Source organism: Siphateles boraxobius, unplaced genomic scaffold (genome assembly GCF_051911475.1).
Source record: "Siphateles boraxobius isolate OS27281-9 unplaced genomic scaffold, OSU_SipBor_1 7, whole genome shotgun sequence".
Lineage (NCBI taxonomy): Eukaryota > Metazoa > Chordata > Actinopteri > Cypriniformes > Leuciscidae > Siphateles > Siphateles boraxobius.
In genome coordinates, this window is record NW_027509197.1 from 12,797,236 (window position 1) to 12,820,788 (window position 23,553).

The 23,553-nt window shown below is 38.4% G+C and overlaps 1 protein-coding gene across 2 annotated transcripts in view; it reads right to left on the reverse strand.

Moving 5' to 3' along the window:
• Nucleotides 1–23,553, reverse strand: part of bmpr2b (bone morphogenetic protein receptor, type II b (serine/threonine kinase)) — a 75,632-nt gene that overhangs the window by 4,152 nt on the left and 47,927 nt on the right. For both annotated transcript variants that reach the window (XM_077217115.1, XM_077217117.1), the window contains 9 exons: nt 15,265–15,375; nt 15,095–15,186; nt 14,712–14,942; nt 9,182–9,296; nt 5,437–5,597; nt 5,124–5,271; nt 4,243–4,379; nt 2,837–3,009; nt 762–2,083 (listed from right to left, as the gene is read on the reverse strand). In XM_077217115.1, the coding sequence (XP_077073230.1) occupies nt 762–2,083; nt 2,837–3,009; nt 4,243–4,379; nt 5,124–5,271; nt 5,437–5,597; nt 9,182–9,296; nt 14,712–14,942; nt 15,095–15,186; nt 15,265–15,375 (2,490 nt within the window). The remainder of the gene's footprint in view (nt 1–761; nt 2,084–2,836; nt 3,010–4,242; nt 4,380–5,123; nt 5,272–5,436; nt 5,598–9,181; nt 9,297–14,711; nt 14,943–15,094; nt 15,187–15,264; nt 15,376–23,553) is intronic.

Below are 23,553 nucleotides of genomic sequence, written 5' to 3' on the forward strand. Positions count from 1 at the left end.
TAAGATTGTTTTTCTTTATGAAAGACATTAAAACGTCTATTTAAAAAAGGATCACAAGGGCACTATTAGGAAACATATGCCCTTTTTAACGTGCTAAGCAAAACGATGTAGGCCTACTGGAAAAAAGATAATGCAGTTTTTAAAATTAAGGAGAAAAAACTGCTAAATGAATGTACACTACTGTTTAAAAGATTAGGGTCAGTAATTCTATTTCAATAAAGGCTGTTCTTTTGTACTTTCTGTTCAATTGTTTTCAACATTGCCAATAATAAGAAATGCTTCTTCAGCAGCAAATCAGCAAGGATCATGTGACACTGAAGACTGGAGTAATGATGCTGAAAATTCAGTTTTGCCATTACAGGAATAAATTTGAAAATATATTAAATTGAAAATTGTAATAATGTTTCATAATATTAATATTTTTACTGAATGTTTGCTCAAATAAATGCAGCCTTGTTGAATAGGAGACTCAAAAAAAAATGTTCAGGGAATCTTTTTATGAATAGAAAGTTTAAACGAACAGCATTTATTTGAAATAGAAAACTTTTGTAATATTATAAATGTCTCGACTGTCACTTCTGATCAATTTGATGCATACTTGCTTAATAAAATGATTATTTCATATATATATATAAATATATATATGTATATACACATACACCACATACATACATACATACGTATATATATATATATAAATTATCCTTTAAAATGCTGTCTAGGTAGAAAACTAGGGTAAACCAAACTAAAACAGGTCTTACCTAAGGGAGATGAATCCTGGGAAGTGGCTGACAGGTCCAGTGAGTTTGGCCGCTCAGGTCTCCTGGGTTTAGGCTGCCTCAGTGGAACCCCATCAGCCCTTCCGTCTAGTGCCCCAAGAGAGCAGGTTAAAGTCTCCATCTGGGCATCTGCAGGAGCTAACATACGAACCGTGGCAGAGGCATGAGTCGTGTGGATGTTGCTGTTGCTATTGTTGTTATTTGAGTTGGTGCGGCTGGAATGGTCACGCGCGGACGGCTGCTCTCTCCTCAGAAGTGGCTCGTGTTCGTCAGGGCTGGAGTTGATGTTGAGACGACTGTCTTCTCCACTCAGCTGGCTCTGGAGCAGAGGGGCAACACCCTCACCCTGTGGCCCGGCTGGGTTTGTGTTTCCAAACGCATCTGAGGAACTGGCGCCGTTGCACCCACCATATCCGTTAACAGCGACCACTCCGACGCCACTACGGACACTGGGGCCATTGTTAGTGACGGTTACCAAGTGTGGCTCGACGGCCACTACAGTGTTCATCTTGGCTACGCCCGTCTCCACCTGCTTCAGGTTGGACTTGTGCTTGCCGAACTTCAAGCGTGACGAAGAGGACTCCCTGCCAGGATTTTTGGTATTGAGGGGTAGGCTGGTGGGCCGCTTGGGGAGATTCTGCTGTTTGGGGAGTGGGAACATGGCTGCAGGAGCATCGCCCATTCCACTGCTGCCCACGGCGAAATCAGCCGGACCACTGGCCCCGGACCCTCCGGTCACTTCCACGGCGAGTTTGATCAGTGGGTACAAGAGGCTGGAGCTACCCGAGCTGAGCGGGTCGGGAGCGCTGAACTGCTTCTGGGAATGCTCCATCAGGTTCTCATCAGAGCTTTCTTTCAGGTTCTTGTCCACCTCTTTGGGGTCCAGTTTGGTAGTCTCCAAGTCTTCCTCTGTGAGCTGCAGGCACACTGGTACAATTCCTCCAGCTCCTGCTTCCTCCGAGTGGCCGGATTCAGAGATGGTGGTCATAATGGTGGTTGGCGTGAGGCCCGTCGTAGTGGTCGTGGTGGACAGGCTCGTGCCGCTGGTCTCTGGGCTGGGCAGCCGAGCTTGTGCCTGAGCCTGCTGTCTCTCATAATTGATGGAGTTTCTGTTCTTCTCTCCCGTCGCTGTCACGCCACTGCTAATGCCGCTCACGGCCATGCCACCCACAGAGGAACTGCCAGACGTGGAGACGTCACCTGGGAGGTTCTTCACCATGCCCTCATGATCCTCGATGTAAGAGGATGAAGAGTAATCTGGATAAGAGCCCATTTTGGGAGCTCTGCGACTGTGGGTGAGATTCCTACAAAAACAAAGAAAGAACCAATCAAAACGGAGAACAGATGGTTAATTTACTTAAAGGTGCTGCAAGTACAGGATAACATGCAGGTCATTATAGCAAAATAAAACCCAACAGGGTGATACGAACCCTGTCGAAAATGAGCCTGAAAAGGTTTTTTTTATTAAATAATGACTGACCGTACATTATCCCACTTATTACAAATGTGTAATACATATTTGTATATATTATATATTTTCATATATTACACAGTACAACTGTAAAATTACAGTACTAATACTTATAACTTCTTTGTTTTCAAACATTACACCTTCGAGTTTTTATTTTGGTGGGAAACCCGTAGGAAGTCCTTAAAGCTTCTTTTTTTGTTAACAACAGCCGGTTTATAAGCGCTTCTCACCACAAGTTTGGGAAAATGGTTGGTGCATGTTGCGTTTCCAAATGCACATTATAGGCAATCCAAGCTCAAAGCACGTGCATAAATGAGTTTATGTGGAGCAGCATTTACAACAAACTGAGCCTCTCTGAGACACTGAAAACATCAGATCATGAGCTGCTCGCAGCTTGCCCTTGAACTAAGCCATTTTGCACTTTTGGTTTTATTTAGATAATATAGCCCTATTTACAGATAGATTAGCTTAACAAAAAAAAAAAAAAAAGACGGACATTTCAGGACACCTAATTCAGTGAAATACGTTATGTGTGTAATAAACACAAGGCAGTCTCATTGTGAGATTGTGCAAGGTGTGGTCAGACCTCTCGTTCTGCAGCGCTGTGCTCATGGGATTGATGGTGGGGCTGACAGGTTTGTTCCTTTCCCAGATCAGGAGGAGTTCTGCCATACGCTCCTCTGCACACTGGGCTGTCAGACGAGCCTCTGCGTCCTGATCCCAGCAATCCTCCATAGTCTCCTTTAGAGAGCGCACAGCCTGGGAAAGAAGAGAGTCAATGGGTGGATGACTTACTGGCAGTATGCTAGTTCTGTGCCTTTGCTACAGTATATTGTTTGCTTACTGGCCCAAGTCTGTATATTCTGGTCACTAGTTACGGCCTTTAATGTAAGTCTATGGGCAGAAATGGTTTTCGAGGGATGAAATCGTTCACCAAAACAGCGCTTTTGCTGGATAAGCTACAACAAGCTGGATAAGCTACAACAGGTAAACATGTCAGCAGAGTGGATTCATATTATCGTGACCAAAAATTATGCTAGTGTCATTAAAATATAAACATTTTTCAGCTGAAATATTGAGAAGCAGCTTGTTGCCGTAGACTTTACGTTTAATTTATCACCTGTCATCATGACAACCTGAATAGCAGAAAGGGTTCAATAACCCAGTTACCCAAATCTAATTAACAGAACTTTGTTCAATTTCAGTGTTTAAGTAAAAAAAAAAAAAAAAAAGCATTTCAGTGCATCATTAATTTAAAAGTAAGCATAAGAAAAGTGGCATTCATTTGTTGTAACAGCAGTAGTTTATAGATCATTTTAGATTCTGTTGTAAACATGCTGCTGAAAAGATCAGCATTTGTGTGCTAATGTTGTTTTTGTCGCTGGTGTGCTGGTTTCTCTAACAGGATAGATCACTAGTTTAAGCCTTAGTTCACCCAAAAATGAAAATACTGTATCAATAACTCACCCTCAAGTTGATTTTCTTTCTTCTGCTGAACACATATTTTGAAGAATATGGGTAACTAAACAGTTGATGGGCACCTTTGACTTGCATATTATGGAAAAAAAAATACTATGTACGTCAATAGGGTCCATCAACTGTTTGTTTACTGATCTTCTTCAAAATATCTTCTTTTCTGTGCAGCAGAAGAAAGAAATTCATATAGATTTGGAACAACTTGAGGGTGAGTAGATGATGACAGAATTTTCATTATTGGGTGAACTATCTCTTTAACTAGTAAACTTCCTTGGATGACCAGCTTCACCAAAAAGACTAATTCAGCCAATGACTGTGTTAACTTCATGGTGTTTTCATGGTCTTTCCACGCTTTTCCACTTTCATTTGATTTGAATAACTTTCAACAAGACATAATTTAGGAACTGAGTCAACTGAAGTGAATATAGGGCTGGGAAAGATCTTCATCTGAAGTTGTAGCAATAATCTGACCACTTCCTGTGACAAGAACAGAATGAGATTGTCTCAGTGGCTCACCAGGCTGTTCTCCTTCCAGGCTTCAGGGAACTTCGGCCTCTGTTTCTCTCTAGACACCAGCACCTGCATGTCCTCAAAGGAGGGGTGGTTCCCTGCCTCGGCCTGGAAGGCCATCTGGTATTCTGGCATTGCCTCCCCTTCAAAACAACAACAAACAAACAAAAGAAAAGTCAGTCAGTCAAGAGACCTCCACATGCTTACACTCCCTATAATTACCTATAGTTACTGAAAAATACTCTTATGAGATGTGGCACACTCATAATCCATTAACATAAAGAGAAGGATACAACAGAGGCTTTGTTACGGTGGTGTTGTGTTTAATGGTTAAGGCTCAAAATGAGTGAGGATAGTCAACATGATGTCCACCAACCAGTTGATTACTATAGTCAATATTTTTGTGTACTAAGTGAACTAAGAAACAACTTCTCTTTTAGCATGCTGTTACACTCTCTTAGGGAAGTTACATCTAAATTTATCACAAACCCTAAAGAACCGCCTCTACAAAAATCAAAGCACTGCTGTTGAAGCAAAATCTCTTTCAATAAAAAAACATAAAGACAATTATAGTCGGACTTCCAGCCGTCAGCATTATGCATAATCCAGACTCTTTTTGTGAGGACTGCAATCATTTTGTGCTACAAAAGGTTATACATTACGATAGTAATAATAGGGTGGAGGCACTTCATGTTGCCTCTTTGCCTCCTTATCGTGCATTACAATCATTTAATGCTCACTTAGCTGTGGATTATACTTCTTATAACATGGAGACGTGATACGACACTGAAACTATCTTAAGTTACATGCTACAGTTAGTTCTGCTTAGCCAGCAGTATACGGTCTCTACATGCTTGCTGTTGTCCGTGCACACTTGCAGTCCTCACCTGGAAAAAGATCAGTGCACCTCATGAAGGTCTCCCAGTAAATGAGGCCGATGGCATACATGTCCACCTGCTTCAAAGCCGACTCGCAGTCCCTGAGGTTCACAGCTCCCTCCAGCACTTCCGGCGCCATGTAGCGGATTGTGCCCACCTAGACAGCAGAACAGAGCAGGTGTGAGGGGAAAGGTGCTCTCATGTTGGGTCTGGATCAGCAGTTCTGGACACCTCATTCTCAGGTGAATACCAAAATGGCCTAAATTTCTGCAGCTTCAGGTTTGTTATAATGTTCCAGTTAAGTGAGAGCTTATGTGCTGACCTCACTGATGGCGGCGTTTTCCTCTTCACCAGGCCGTACGAGGCGATTCCCAGTCAGTTTCATGGACAGACCAAAATCGCTAATCACACTCGTGCCGTCATTCTTCACCAGAACATTACGGCTGTTTAGATCCCGGTGTGACACAGCAGGTTTATATATATCTGTGAAGAAATTGTGGTTTCACAAAGTTGTTTAATAGAATCATCAAGGCTGTCGCACCTCTAATGATGTGAAAGTAAAACAATCTTCATGCGCTAGTCGGGAAGTATCTGATTTTTTTAAAAGAAATTAATATTTTTATTCAGCAAGGATGCATTAAATTCGTACAAAGTGACAGTAAATACTTTTAAATTGTTAGGAGAGATTTCCATTTCAAATAAATGCAAATAATAATCAAATAATACTAAAAATATCATGCAAGCAGCGCAAAAAATTTCTTGAGCATCAAATCAGCATATCAGAATGATTTCTGGAGGATCATGTGACACTGAAGACTGGAGTATTGATACTGAAAATTCAGCTTTGCATCACAGAAATTAATTAAATTTAAAAAAATATTCAAATACAAAATAAACAGTTATTTTAAACTGTAATTATGAAGCCTTGGTGAGACTTGTTTAAAAAAACTCAAAACTTTTGAATGATAGTGTATGTATACACTATTGGACATTTTTAGACTAATTAAATAAATCAGTGTTTTCAGAGAGTCCACAGGGTTAAAAGAAACCCATATATTGTTTGTGTGGAGTCTTTACAAACCACTTGCACAACAGAACCAGCAGAGGGCGCTGACAGAAGCACAAGATGCGAGTAATAGTTTCAGAATGAATGCCCTCTCTCCCAGTCATCCCCCCATCCTCCACATGCTGGCTTTCTGGCTCTAAAGTTCAGCCAGTAATGAGGGCAGTGGCAGAGCCATCTGAACCGCGGCTGTACCGAGATCAGCTCGTAATGACGACAGGCGCAGGAAGCTGGTGGATGGCTGCTCTGAGATCAGTTCGTAATGAGGGCAGGACCAGAGACAGAGAGGGAAATGAACTTGAGATCTGATGAGCTGCAGATTGTCTGTAGATCTCTGGCGACGCTCCAGCACCCAGAGAAACACGAGGAGCGTGACGCACAAACTAGCCAAGTGTTATCTCTTTTGCACCGCGTTCTGGCCCTTTAAGGCAAGACACTACAGTCTTTTAAGCAAACAACTGTCTTAATGTACTGGTCAAAGTATTGTGATATCTATAAGTAAAACATGTGCTGTCTTACCTGAAGGATCATTGGAAGAGCCAAAGACTCAATTAAAATTGAGCATGTAGTTTTATTACCTGACCCTGAGCCTCTCTTTCATTTCAGACAATGTTTTGGGTAAATGGCATATATCAAACTGTCCATCTACATAAAATATTTCTTTCAGCTGTGAAGCTCAAGCGTGTACGCGCTCAGCATTATGAACTACACGCTGTCATTCTGTTGAAGTCATAAAAAATGAATATTGTTTGATTCACGTTACAGAAAACATTCTGTCTGACCCAGATGTGCAGATTAGCGAAGGCAGCCTCTATTTGACGCAGTCCACTGGCCCGCCGATGGTCTTTGGGTGGATTCTCGTAGCTTTTTTTAACCCAAGTGGTTAGACACACATTCCTGCTGGACTACGGCATTAAAGGGGTTCTTCACTGCTAGCAAAATGGGCTTTCAATAAAACTTGGCTGCATAATGCAGCAGAAACTTTTTTGAAATCTGTGCTACCTGACTAGAGAAAACAAAGATTATTTTTTCCCCTTTTGCCAAATAAGTAGGAAAACCCATAATGCACTGGGCACGTTCCCATCCAAGGCCACTTCCTCCACTCTAGTAAGGATAAACTTACCAAAAACTGAAAGAAACTGCCATTCTGTCAGTTCTGCCTAAATCAAAACACTGTCAGGTAAGATAGCAGTTGCCATAGTGTTCCACTTTTACCATAATGCTGTTTAAAGAGTAAACAAAGTACGGAACAATTTACAGTGATAAACCTACTCTTAGATTAACTGTTCTGTTAATAAGCCTCTAATGATCTGACTGTCCCTGGGCAGGGATATAAAAAAGCAGAGGTATAATCTTTACTTTTCATGAAAGTCCTGGATCTGTCAAAAGTCCGCTTGATGAAACGTTTTACGTCATCCGACAGATTATTGCTGATAAATAAATGTCCAGGTAGCAAAAATTGTTCATTTACATATACTACCGACATTGTAACAATACAAAGTGGGTTAAAAATCGGAAAACTTACACTTTAAGAGTGTTGTGTCTACATAACTCAAGAACCATTTACTGACGAAAGCGTAGTTTAAATACAGAATCTCACAGACTCATCAGCAGCACATACAGAAAACGAGGACAACAGAACATTCACCTTGACCAAGACTCAATTTTTCTTCTACATGACTCTATTAAAATGCTTGTCATATATTATATGAACACATCTGAGCCTCCCGGTCATGTTATGATTTGTATCTCGCACAAGACTTCTGCTAAATGATATGCCAATCAAACTCATGGTAAAGTCTGTTGACACTGAAACTGAAAGATAACTACTTTCTTATTTGAAGATTTTAACTCAGACATCAAACGTTTTTTTAAACAGAATTTTAAATATCGATGAATGTACGATCTTCTTCAAAGTCTCCTAGTGGTCAGATGACAAGTGTTCATATGTTCGTATTGCAAGCTGGTACAAAATGGAAGGGGGTCACATTATGATTTATTTCTCCCATGAGACTAAATTATATGCCCATCACACCTGTGGTGAATGAGACATCAATTCTTAGCCTAAACCCACCTTTTTATTATTATATTTTATTTTAAAACGTTTTAAAAAGGGTTGAGTCCAGTAAAAAAAAAGTCTGGTGTTGAGTCCGGTATTCTGACATGATCCTTCAGAAATCATTATAATATCCTGATTTGATTATCAGGAAACATTTCTTATTATAATCAATGTTGAAAACAGTTGTGCTGTTTAATATTTTTTGAAAACTGTGATATTTTTTTGTCTGGATTCTTTGATGAATAATTGTAAAGAACAACATTATAAATATAATTGTTTGTAATATTACAAATGTCTTTACTTTCGATCAATGTAACGTGTCCTTGCTAAATTAAAGTATTAATTTCTTTTTTTTTTTTTAACGGTAAAAAAATATTTCAGATACCTTCACACCAGCGCATGAAGATGTGAAATCAATCGGGATCAGATGGTTGTTATACTCTCACATTATTAGAGCTGTGAACCGCGAAACATTTCTTTAATTTACTTCATTCTTGGATTATTTGATGAATAAAATGTTCAAAAGAACAGCATTTATTTGAAACGGGTCTCTTATGTAGCATTATAAATGTCTTTACAGTCACGTTTGATCAATTTAATGCATCATTGCTGAATGAAATTATAAAAATCTTACTGACCCCATCCTTTTGAACAGTAGTGTATTTTTTTATACTCATTTCTGATCCCCCCCCCCCCCTCCCAAAAAATCTAATCCATTCCCAATAGATAAAATCAGTCAAGTTCTGCCCTACATCTTGTAAAATTATAACTATAAAAAGTATTTAAAAAAAAAAACAACACACTTCACCTTTAAACACAGACATACAGTGGTTTATAGCACAAAGGCTTAATTCCTTCAGTCGGGCAGCAATATACTGTATACTACGAGGTGGTGGAAAATTAAAAAGTAGTTGAGTGAAGGATGTGTGTAGAGGTGAGCCTCACCTCCTCTCAGGAGCTCAGTGTGCAGGTAGGCCAGTCCTCTCGTGAGTGAATGTGACAGACGACAGCAGCTCACCCAGTCCAATGTGTGCAGACTCAGGTACCGACACAAAGAGCCCTACAAAAACAGTCACAATTCAGTTAAACTAGCGAGTGCATGCACGCACGCACGCACACACACACACACGCACACACGCACACACACGCGCACGCACGCACATACACAACCTGTAACTCCTGAAACACACCACTAAAAGGGTTGTAAAAGAAAATGGGCGTGATGATGGGTATAGCAGGAAATCTTTGGTTGCAGAAAATAAGAATTGAGCTTTTAACACCGCTCTACAACAACAATGTTCTTTCTTTTCCACAGAACTCAGCATTGCTTTTACATCAGCATTTCAAATCTCTGTAGAGCAGATATGAAGCTCTTGAATAATGAATTGGAGCTTCAACAAAGTTATAATGTAAAGCCGCCTGAAACTAATCACTGCCTCTGGGGTATTTAGGCAACGCAATTAAAACTAGTCAACAAACATAACAGAGACATTTCCAAACTAAACTATCAAACAAAACTGTAGATTAGATTTGATTAGTTCAACAGGAAGCATTTGAACATGCAGTACAACACGAGCTGATGTAGAGAGGCAGATGTAATTATGCGGGTTGTAGAAATATCCATAACTGTCAAACTAAGAACAAATTCATGGTGGGGCAAATACTGTGGCATTCTGCATATAACCTTGAATTGTTAGGTCACTTTGCAGATGACAAGCTTTTGAAAAATTGTGGCTGACAATTGTGTAAAAATGACGATTACAGAATTTTATTTAGAATTTTAAGTATTATACTGTTTGTGCATCACATGCATGTTTATTGAGCGCAATAACCAATAAAATTAGTCTGGATTCTGGAATACAGCATGTATAAAGAATATGCCATGCAGTTGCCCTACACAAAACAAATATTTACATGTAAATTGCATTGATCAAAATTAATAAGATATTATGATATAGTTACAAAATATATACAATCAACAATTGTATTTATTATTATTAGCATATAAGGTAACATAATATGGTTAAAATATAGATAAAAACAACAACAAATGTTTTAAAAAAGATTAACATTTAAGGTAATATATTATAATATGGCTACAATATAACTAAAATATTTTATTTTTGTCTGCTAGGATAGCCTCGTAGGCAGCGCACGGCATATTGTGCGAGTTCGAGTCCTGGCTTGCGGACCTTTCCCGATCCCGTCCCCGCCTACTGTCTGCTTACTGTCCTAACAAAAGGCCAAACAAAATTGCAAAAAAATAAAAATAAAACTAAAATAAACAATAAAATGTAAAAAATGATTAACATATAATGTAATGTTACAATACAAGTTATATTGTAAGCATATTATCATATTACCTTAAAAATGTAAATATATATATATAGTATATATACACACACACTTGTTCATTTTAGTTGTATTGTATTTAGTTGTATCGTAAACTGCTTCTGTGTTAAACTGAGCTGAATGCTACCGATAACAGTTCACAGATCAAGAGATTTTTGACCCATCATCTAGGATGGAGGGGTACAAGAGGAAACAAACAGACTGCAGGGCGCTCTGGGTAGAGGAATGATTATCTACCTGTAAGTGTACATCAGAGCCATAAAAGCCAATCACTTTGCCTTAAGCCCTGCCTGAGTCTTCTTGTTACCATAGCGACAGGGAAAATGATGTTATCCCCGGACACTGGCCTCCCTGGCATTCCTTCTTTCTAACCATGTGTGACAGGCAGAACATTGACTGATACAGACACAGGCCTTGTTCCAAAACTTAGTGAGCAGCTTTTCTGTCTCCTGCCTAAATGTGTAATGTCTTCTAAGGCAGCTTCCTAACTGACAGGGAACCCTAAAATGTGAAATTTATAGAATACTTGACTCATAATTTATTTCATTGAAGATCTTAGTATATTGCTAAGAAAATGGCAAGACTCTATGATACTCTTCTAAATGTTTCTATTCATACTTTTCAACGCTGAATAATTTAAACTGACATTTCTCTCTATTGCAGGATTTTTTTTTCACAGAGTCTCTTACAATGCATTCTGGGCTGCCTAGGAATTTAGAATTTGGACAACACAAGTTCTTTTGTAATATACGTTTAGCTAAACTAACTAAAGCCAGTTTTTAATAATATCCTGCAGGAAGTGACATCATTTTTGGTAGGAAAACATGAGCACAAACATATTGGACTAATTCTGTGAATTTGGTTTGTCTCAATCTAAAACTTTGTTGACAAAAGTTGACAGAACTTGACAATATCATGCAACTCTCAATCCCTCACTAAACAGTGGCTAACTTTAGCTTTTTATTTCCATCCAGTTAATTTTGCGACAATGTATAAAATTATGTTTTAATAAAAAAATATTGAGTGTGAAACAACACAGATATAGTAATTTGTTCAAAGAGTTCAAAAGGTGCAGCATATCAGGATTAACACAAAGAGTTTTTAGGGCGTGTTCACACTTTGGTAGTTCGGTTCGCTTGGTTCCTTTGGTCCGGACCCAAAAAAACAAAAACAAAGAAAAATATTTAGTCCTGGTCCGCTTAACTTACACATTGGCATTTTAAAATCGAACCTATAACGAACCTAAAGGCATAGGGCTATGATCACAACCTGATTGGTTGGCTTTTACATACCAAACATCCAAAACAACACTGGGTCCTGGGATAAAAGCGCTCGCTGTATGTGCGTAGCCTACATATGATGGTATTTTGTCCAGCTGAGAACTCGTGAAGAGCTTATAAAATGTGTGAAGGAGTCAAAACAGCGTCACGCACACAAATGAAGATCTGCTGCGAGGAGACGTGGTTCTGAAGTCTGCCTCATCTTCCTGTTTTTGGTTCGTTTACATGTCTTTGGTCCGTGTTGCGTTCATATTTAATTCGAATGACACAAGAGTTGGTTTGTAAGCGGACTGAGACCCATGTTTTCAGCGGTATCAGTCCGCTTGTTTGGCAGCGTTCACACTTATTTAAATTAACCGCACTAACAGAGCAATCGCACCAGGGTTCATTTTAATCTAACCAAACATGCCAAGTGTGAGAACACACCCTTAGATTCAGGCTAAAGGGAGCCTTCAACTCATGTCTAAATATGAAGTGAACATTCATCTACAAGGGTTTTTCCTGTACATGGGCTCTAGGCTATAGTACGAGTTCATCATATAATCCATACATTACAAGTGAAACAGGACAAGAGCAAACACAGCACTGTCTCAAAGAGTGCTGTCTGTCTGCAGCCAGACACAATAAAGGTGCGTCTCATTCCTCACTGCCATTCAAAAGGCCCAGGGGGTTAGAAGAGGCATACTCACAGACAAACTTGCGAGTTATAACATGTCAAACAGGAATGTACAGGAAAACACCTTGCACAGAATCTGGGGTTTATTGTTCAAGTTCTGAAAGCTGAGGGGGGAATGACTAAGAATGAATTGAGCCTGTTGATAGTGTTGTTTATTGGCATGTGCTGTCTTGCATTGTTTTAGCACCCGCTTAAAGAAATGATGCAAATTGGATAACAGCACAAACATGCCCAAAGAATTTGTACAGAGTGAAATTTAAACTCCGTAATTCCCCATCTTGCAGGCTGGTTTAGAGTGCGAGGTTGTCAAGGATGCGTCAGCTACTGCAATCTGACGTACTTTACTGGGAATGTGAAGCATCACTTCACCAGTGCAATCCAGACACCTATATTGACTATTAAAGAAGCTAAAAGTGCACTTGAGTGATAATATCTACACAGTTATAACAATGTTCTCCATCATATTTTTGTCGTTTGATAAATATCTATTTCTGTGATCAATAAAAATTTACAGAAACATCTCTTCTAAGTAAAATTCAGTTTACTCTCTCCTTTTCGCAGGTGATATTAATTGTGCCAGGCAAATGGTGATTTGTGAAAAACAATCTATAAGCTATAAAAAGCCTAATTGACAAAGAAAGGAGGCATGTTTTTGTTCAAAAAAGAGAAAATGACATTTAAATACAGTGGTATACATGTAGAGTGCTGCGGGTCCTAAAACTAAAAAATAAGTTAGCATTTTTGCACTTTCGGTTCCATCGTCCTGAAGTCAATGTTTTTTTAATGCTTTGTTGTTGTTGTTGTTGTTGTTGTTAACACAAGCTCAAGGAACTTTTATACTTTGCTTTAAAGTAAACATTAAATATATCAGTAATACCCCACTTTTTGTTTTACGCATCTTGAAAATGGTGGTTGCTAACAAGTAGCTAAATGGGAATACAGATCTTGTCGCGGACATTAAACATCACACTGAACAAGAAAATTAGTCTATGCACTAGTCCATTTTTACAGCCCTGTTTTGTTTATACTCATACTCTCGCAAACTATTCTGACTCAAACTTTCCAACTTTTAGATTTTATTAAGATTGGAAGAGAGTGGAAACTTAAGCTGCTTTAACACTTCCATGTCGCCAGTGGCTGGTGGTAAAGTCGCTAGTGGGCGTTCCCACTACTGTTCCCACCACTGGTTGCCTGGTTGTAATGTTTGTGAATGACAATCACTGATGATACTCCATGTTACAGACACTGAATGAGTTTTATTGCCACTAAAACAAACATTTTGGAGGGAAAAGACTAAATATAAATGGAATCAGTACATAAAATGCGTAATATTAGAGATGAACGAGAAACAGCAAGTGCTTTTTGCCTGTTTACCTGCGGCACAAGTGCCGGTCTATCTGGGTTCACAAAATACTTATTGTGTTCATGTTGTATTGGAAATCTCTTTTGCGGCTGTTTAGGTGGGATACGGGTAAGTTTAGGGACAGATTTGGTGGTATGGGTAGGTTTAAGGGTTGGTTAAGGGTTAAGGGAAGGGTCAACAGTGTAACTTATAGATGTAATAACAAAATAATTACAGCTTTAATTGCATGCAAGTATTTTTTAATTATAAGTACAATCTAAAATTATGTATGGAATATGAAATGATTAATTTAAATGTTAGTTCATAGTTATTAAAGATAATTAATATAAAGTGGAACCAATAAAACAGAAATTTGTGCTGAAATACCGCACACAAAAGTGGCACAACTGTTTAGGTTTAGGAGAGAAAACACCTTTATCTGACGGTAATGGCAGATGGCTACAGAAAAATGGAAAGAAAATAATAGGAGCAAGTCATAGAGATAGAGAGAGACGAACAAACAGGCACAGGGACGGCTAAAACACAAAGCCGACATCCAAGTCACCCTTCTCATGCTGCTTGCTGGAAATCCATCTGAATCATGGATAAAAATATCTAGCCAGATAGCGGCAGGACATTCGATTCCACTCCCGACTTTGACAGAAATGGTCAGGAGAGACCAATGAAACAAAGAGATGAGGAATAAAGGACAGATGAAGGTAAAATGTGGAAAACTACACCAAGCAGGGCAGCCAGGCACCAGAGCCGTGTCACAAACAACTTTAAGAATGAGAGAATAAGGGCTTGAACTAGATCAATACTCACATGAGGGTAGTACTCCATGACCAGCAGGTACTCCATCCGCCCATCTGCCGTGAGACGCTCATCGCCAACGATAAAACGAGCAATGTTCTCATGCTCCAGAAGAGGGATTCGGTAGATGGAGCGCTCATTCACAAAGTTTTGCCGGTTGGCATAGGTAAAAACTTTAACAGCAACCGGGCGTTCATCAAGCGATCCTTTGTAGACAGAGCCATAGCGCCCTCGACCAATCAACTGCAAGAAAAAAAATTATTCAGGTGTGAACTGTAGCAGATGTTACATGATAAACAAATACAGATGGTTCAGGCTCATTACAAATACAATTCATAATCAAAATATGATCATTTATGCACATATCTGATAGCTGCTTGAAGAGCTAAACTCACTTCGAGGAGTTTTAAACTGTCTAAATCCAGAGACGGTTCTGATGGTGCGGCCTCTATCATGTCCATATTGTGCAGGCCCTGTTTACACTCGCCTGTAACAAACACAGTAACATTATTATGTGACCTTCATTCGCAGACAGCCAATCATAACACAGAGTACTGAATCTCACCGATCATCATGCGATAGCCGAAGAACAGCGCCACAATCAGGACCGCTACTATGGAGACAGACGCGAGGGCGATGAAGATGGCCTCATCTCTGTGTAAAGGCTGTTGATCTTCTGGAGGAAGAGAAAAGAGACCAGAAGAAAGAGAGGCACGTTAGACCTTCAAATGTTATTTGCATTTAAGCTCATATTTAGTGTCTTTGTGTCTGAAACACCTGGATTTGAAATGGCAAGTTGAAAAATTAATCAACATACTGTCAATTTAACCCAGAAAATAATTTTGTAAAAACAAACCAAAATGATATACTGTGCAGTAATGCACTTATACTTGAAGTCAATGGGGCAAGACATTCCAGAGGTTTTATAAGCATAAATGTTTCATTCTCATATTTTTGCTAATGTGTTTAAAATAATTATTTGAAGCAAAAATGTTAAAATTTTAAATAATTTTGCTCTGACAAAGTTAATAAGCAACTTTATTAGACACTAGTATTCACATACAGTAACACACACTATTGTTCAATAGTTTGGGGTTGGTAGGGTTTTTAAACGCTTTGAAAAAAGTCTCTCCTGCTCAAGAAGATTGCTTTTATTTGGTCAAAACTACAGTGGAAACTGTAATATTGTGAAAAAATTATTACAATTTAAAATAACAATTTCCTATTTTAATTTTAAAATGTAATTTATTCCTGTGATGTAAAGATGTCTTTACTCCAGTTTTCAGTGTCACATGATCCTTCAGAAATCATTCTAATATTCTGATTTACTGCTCAAGAAACATTTCTTTATGTTCGATATTTATGTGGAACTATGATACATATTTTTCAGGAATCTTTGATGAACACCATTTCTTTGAATGGAATCACTTTTAATCTATGTGCCTTTGTTGGAAAAAAAAGTTTTATTTAAATTGAATTATTATTAATAATAATACATTTTAAAAAATCATGGTAGTGTATACTTTGGTCAAGTGACTATACTTTCTAGTGTGTTTATGCATGTTTATCCCAGTCGTAAAACATTCCTTTAATCCTTCCGTTCCAGGAATAATGTGCAGTAACTTCATGAAGATCTGCTCTAACAATGCGATTTGGTAAATCCTGAACACACACAAATCTGTCCACCAGTTTTGTTAAACACTAACAGTCCACCCACCAAGACGAAATTCTACTAACTTCTGTTTAAACCAAAAAAAAAAAAAAAAAAAAAAAAAAATCAGGTAGAAATGGGAAGTCTGAAAATGTTCTGGTCTGTCATGTACGTGAGCCATCCAGACTCCTGCCGCCCAAAATCCAATTAAACCCAGCACTCGTTTTCTTTAGCTTTTGATTCTTTTCACTTTCTCCATTTTCTCACTCGGCTTCAGACACAGACATGTCCTTGCATACTAGAGTGAGAGCTTCGAGGCAAGAAAGCCTCTGACACACAAAAGAGCTAAAGAGAGAGAAAGATGAGTGGGAATGATAAAACCACAGCTATGGACTTCAGTTTCAAGCCGAGAGAAAGAGAACAAACACTTAAAATGGCAGGACAGTCTCTTTAAAACAAAACCGACCACACAAATGCTGATAATCAAATGGAACTTCAGATTGAATTGAGCTTAAAATGTTGTGCCTGCATACATACATTTGATGCATGGAGAATACAGCAGGAAATGTGGAATTTATCTGTGTTTATCTTCAACGCAATGAATGCGGATGTATGGGAAAACAAAAAGACAAACACAATATGCATGCAAATCCACACTTCTAGGCATATTTTTTGAGCTGGACCCTCCCAGGTCCACTGCAGCAGCTAGAACGGCATGGCTCAGAATGGTTTGGGTTTCTCAAGACAGATCAATAAATATGAGATTTAAACCACAGCATTGCGTCAGTCTGCATGCTGGTGTTGGCTTCTGGAAAGTGATCTCTCACACACACACACACACACTCATATATAGCCACACTCGTTTAGTGCTCAGAGGATAAAACGCAGGCATTTATAGGTATAGACATAAAAACAGTCTCTCATTCTCATGCATACATAGACACTGTTTACATGTCTTGGAGCCGTCGGCATTTACCTCGGAGGCAGAATGTCTGAGTGTCCCTCCCTCTTCCAGACTATACCAACAATCCTGTTGTACTTCCTGTATGTCTCCCTCCAGCCCTATTATGAGAGCTCTCCTTCCTTTCTCACGTCTACATATTTTCATATACTACTGGACAAAATTTTAAGCTAAATAAGATTACTTGATGTTTTCAATGTTTTTATGCTCACCAGGACTGCATGTATTTGATCACAGATAAAATTCTTCTTTTGCCATGTTATGTGCAACAAAAGAAGACCTTCATGGAAAGACTTTGTTTCTCTTTGTAGCTTCGTGTTTGTCCTCACTTCACACATGGATCTGATCTTCTGTCCTTCACATTCTTAGAGACGATCATCAGGACAGATGCAGTTTCCCTGGGTAACCAGAACTCTTCTGTGATTTCACCAACTCCCACTCATGATGCCTGGCAACAGTATGCAGTCACAACCTTCCTGCAATAAAGTCTGACTTGCCTAAATTTGTGCCTTTCCTCACTTTCTCTTTTCTATTTGAGTGAGCGCTGTATAATATTAAAGAGGCAGCACTTAGATATGCTTTCAAAGTTATGGGTTAAAAGCACACACAGAGGAAAAACACTAAACCATATGAAACTAAAACTGTGTGGTTTTTAGTCCACACTGTAATTTTTTTCCATGATTTGTATAATCAGAATTTTTTTCTTTGTCAAATCAACTTAGATAATTTATGTGGTTCAGTAACATCATATTTTGAGTTTCTGATGATTTAACCAATCTCCTCATTGTATTAACTCAATCTTTCAATTTCAATTAACTTAAAAATTGAAGGCAACTGGGTTAGTTCCTTTTTTAAGTTAAATTTGAAACCATCTATGTTAATATATTCCTTAACATTCACAAAAATACTAATGACTCATCCTGCACTATACAGATTTCTGTCCAATCAAATGCTCTCTAGAGAGAGAATGTCCCTCCCCCATGGCTGATATTATAACTTGAGACTTTTTATAACAACCTCACAAGCTCTATTGTCTCACTTTTCTGTTATACTAAGAAAACAATTAACACAAATGCCATGGAGATTTGAAAGGGATTCATCATTTACTCATTTCATTATGCCATTCCTATCTACGCACACGCACACGCACACACACACAGTATTTTGAAAACATTATTTTGATTAACTGTTTTTGATCATGTCTCTTCAGAAGACTTGGATTAAACCGCTCACTTAATATAGATTACTTCTATGTTTTTATGAACGTTTTAAATCATCAAAGTTTTGGTTACGTGAACTTTCAATTTATGCACACAAATTAGAGATTATGAGAGAATATTAAAAGTGTCTTAATTTGCATTTGGAAGATGAACGAAAGTCATACAGGTTTGGTGAGGGTGAGTAAATTATGAAAGAATTTTCATTTTTGGTTGAACTATACATTTAATAGTTTTCTTAAACAGAAGTACATCATGACCAGTTTGTGCAAAGAGCAAAACAAAATTCTTACATTAAAATTCAAAAGAGAGAGGGGAAAATACTTTAAAGGGCACCCATTATGCCCCTTTTTACAAGATGTAATATTGGTCTCGGGTGTCCCCAGAATGTATTTGTGAAGTTTCAGCACAAAATACCCCATAGTTCATTTATAATAACCATTTGAAAATGTCATTTTTGGGTTCTGTTTTAAAAAGAGCTGTTTTGGTGTGTACCACCTTAAATGTAAATGAGCTGCATATCCCCGCCCAGCCTTTGGATGAGGGCGTAACTTGCATACCTATGGCAATAAACAGTCGGTACGTAGAAGTAGAATGGCTGAGAGTGAGAGACCCGCTGTTTTGTATGGCATTCAGCCGTACATGTTTGAACCGGAATCAGACCCAGATGATGAAGAGACTCCGGCAGAAGAAACACAAATGAGAATGGACCAGGACGTCTCAGAATGGTTATTTGATACATGTATGTACTTATAGAGTTTTAATTGCGCCCCCTTTGCAATTATGGATGTGCAACACACACACAGACACACACACACACACACAAACTGTGATAACGTTGGCGCAATTTTTTGAAACTACAAACACAAATACTGTGATAACGTTTGCAACGTACAAACGAAATTACATTTATGTGATGTTTCTGTCTGCACGCCAATGTCCCTCGTTCTACATCGTGTCGATGTGCTGGCCTTTGTATAAACATAGCAAATTTGATGTCTTGTCTTTACAGAAAACATGCACAGTTTTTAATACAATATCTTTAAAAAAAATATTTATAAACGTGTGGTTACACACTATACAAACAAGGTTTAAATTATATACACAGACATCCTACGACGACGACAACAACTTTCGACGCATTTGTTGTTGAATTGGCTGACATCGCCTGAAATGACTATTTGCTCAAAAATCATAAAATACACTTACTTCTACTGGAGGTGACGTTGGATCGCGAACAGTAGGCAGCGATCCACACTTGAGGATTAACTTTGAAGCAAGACCTGCTTTGAATTGACCCTCGTTCACAAAACAGTCAGTCAGAAAATGATTTGCGCAAAGAAACGTTTTTTAAGAAGTTTAAGTGACGCCTTTCCTTCGTAAATAAAATCCATCCACTGCGTTTCAGTGGCTCTGATGTCGGAAGTAAGTGAAAATTGCTATGTACATTATTACATCCCACAACAGAACACTTATGTTTCTTAGGAGACATTTTCGACAAGGCAGCACAAATCGTCAGAACACCGGCTGTCGTTGAGACAATTGGAGGATGGTGAACAGATCACCGAGGGCGGGGTCTATGCCAAAGCCACAGTGTCAATCAAACCACGTCGGTGGGGCTTGCTCAATTCTACGTCACATTGAGCCGAATCTTAGAACAGCTCATTCTGAGACAGTGCTTATGATTTATTCAGATTGTAAAAAAAACACTGGGTGGATTTTTATCATTCTAGGGTGGTTTTGCTCACACACTGCCAACACACATTTATGTTCAAACACCATGTAAAAGTGAATTTTGCATAATAGGTGCCCTTTAAATCAAGACTCATGTGAGACACCTGGAAAACCAATTGTATGAAAGCACTGGAATGATGAATAATTTCCCCCCGAAGGGATTGTGATTGACTTGTGATTATGGGTACCACACATGGTTTTTTCCAACAGACCGGCAGTCACATCTTAGATATGCATCCAACTCATCATACAAAGCCCGTGTGGGACAATTTCAAAGACTACTGACTCAGAGACACCAGGGAGACTCTAATATGTATCACTCATGAGCAAGCAGACTTTCATGCTGCCATTACATCAACAGGACTCAACATCACTACCTGAATCCCCCCACCAGCAAGGACAACGAAAGCCACTCAAAGGGAATTCTCTGGCCTACATTCAGCTTTCACTGTAGGATGGAGGGGAAGGGAGTGAGGGAGCCTGACAAACTACATTCATACATTCTTGTTCCAGACAAACACAACTTGGCTGAAATCTGCCTTTAACCACTATTAACTTCAGATCCAAGACATGTCTACAGACGCCAACTTTCATGAAGGTGGGGCTTTCCGACGCCTTGCAGCCATTCAGAACAACCAAAAAATAGGCAACAGCAAGCGCATAGCAACACACACAAACATACAGGCTTTTCAGAGACTGGCAAAAATTCACATGAATGGTCACGCTACAAAAAATGATTTTTGATCTATTTGGGAGGTCTTGTTGCATTGCACTCATAATGTTATTAGGGCTGCATGATTAATCAAAATAAAACCAAAGAGCAAAGGCTACAATTTAATAAAATAAATTTATACCACCACAGGTTGTTCAATGCTTGATTCTGATTGGCTGACAAACGGTCTAATAATTATTTTCCAGTAAATTATTTAAAACAAATTTCAGTTCTTTCAAAGGTCCTTACACCTAACAACAAAAAAATGAACCAAATCCCACAAAGACCCTGATCAAGCAGACAAATATGAAAAAACCACGAGATAAAAATTACATGCAAGGCAAACAAGATTTGCAGCAGGTGCCAATCAACACTCTTTTTGTACACTTTGTGCACTTCTCTCTGCCTCCTGATACAATCATGTTTTGAGTGTGATTAATTGGCCAAAAAAGAGAAAAATACTAAATAAAAGCGTCTTAAAGATAGCATTATTTATTCTTTTGGCCACGATAATAGTGTAGCAAAATCTCTATATTGTAGCAAAATCTCTATATTGTGACAGCTCCAGTTGCACTATATCTAAATTGACTTTATCCGACTGTTTTACCTGCGCTATTATTTAAATACAGTTTCATCAAGCTAACTCATTCTCGGTTCTCAAAATACTCTTGCCATTCACTGTGTAAAGGTTAAGGTTAAAAGAGGCAAAGCTAATGAATAAATTAATTAAGGGAAAAGAGCAGATGCTTGTTCGCTCACAGCTCCGCTGGCAGACAGCTCATCAGCACAATAAAATGATGGACTCAATCTGGCCAGCACAAGCACAACTACAGCGTTTTTGGCACATACTGTTCTGGAATTTAATTCTTACAGGCACACATCGTACACAGACACACTGCTGGATATCAGCTCAATGGCACAGCTCAGAGCATAGCTTCTAGACAGGAAGAGACAGATTTTTTTTTTCATTCTGCCCTGTTATTATCTGTAACTGCATTAAAAGCACAACAGTGACCAGTCTTGAGGGAATGCATTACAAGTAACAAGAGTTAAGTAATCGGATTACTTTTTTCAAGTAATTAGTAAAGTAACGCATTACTTTTAAATTTACTTTATCAAATAAGTAACGCAAGTTACTATGTTTTCCTATTTATTGACTGGCCCACCCCCACTTTGAGAGTATTCGGGAGCAAGTGCAGAGGCGTAAACATTATGCTTATTGTAGTTCTACACTAAATGTGAGCATGCATTTACTCATCTCACTTGCACAAAAACAATTTAGTAGTCCTCAAAATGAATAGAAAAACAGTGAAATGAAAACGAAGAATATTACGTAAACCTGCAATAATTAAATGTTAAATTAAACAAAATAAACAAATATGTATGTATTATGTCTCATTTTATTAACCAATGTCTGTACTGCTGACCTTCGATGATCCAATTCAACCATACCAATAAGCAAAAATGACTTCAGATTAACATCTCATTTGTGCTACTTTTTTTTTTATTGCTGAAGAGTGATTGCAAAAGAGTGTTGAACTTTTTTCTGCTGCATCCTATTCTTCTTCAATCCAGAATGGCAGAAGAGCTGAAAGGTTTTTCAGCAAATTTCCTTCACCTTGAGGTTTCACTTTTGGTGTAAAAGAGCCTTTACATCAACCGAAAATATAACTTTGTTTTTTATTTATTAAAAAACCAACAAGCAAGCCCGGCCCAGGTGAGAAAATGTAACTCAATTACTTACGTTTTAGGAAGTAACCCAATATTGTAATGCATTGCTTTTAAAAGTAACTTTACCCAACACTGACTTCTCACTTTTTCAGCAGTCCAGAATAATTTTCCCCTATTAATTTTCTCCATCGGGATTGCAGCTCAATAAAGTGTTCCAAGCTATCTGTGCCCAAAGACTTCCACTCAATTGGAACGCCATTCACAAAGTTGTACACATTCCTTGCCTCTTGAATCATTATTTATTAAACATCATGGCTTATTTATATGTGCTTTCACATATCAATAAGGGCATAGTACTGCATCTACACAGTACCGTGCCGCTCGCATGTTAGTTCAGTTTAACACATACCAGATCCATTCCACATTTTCCTCAAAATCGATGCAGAAAATACGAAAAAAAAAAAAAAAAGGATTTCGTATGGGCCTGGTGATTTGTCATTGCAATAAAGCATGAAAATTGAGAGAGGGAGAGAAAAGACAGGGAGAAAGAAATGGCAAAAGAGACAGACAAAATATCAGCAGAAGCTGCTCTTGCACAGCAAAAACCGGGACAGATTTCATAGAGCAATATGAAGACAGCAGATGACAAATACATTGCAGAGACTTTGCATGTCTGTTTTTGCAGAGATTGAAAGAGTAAAAGCATTGAACACAATATACATAAGAAGATATACAATGGATTGCAATGAAATATCTGTGAGAAAAAAAACAAATAAACAAACAAACACACTAGAATCAAACAGGAAAGTGCTCCACCTGTATTCAGTAAACAAGAGCATCCAAAAATGTCGTGTTTTCTTTTAGCTATCAACAATCAATTATCGTAAAGCTGATAAATCTTGCATTGA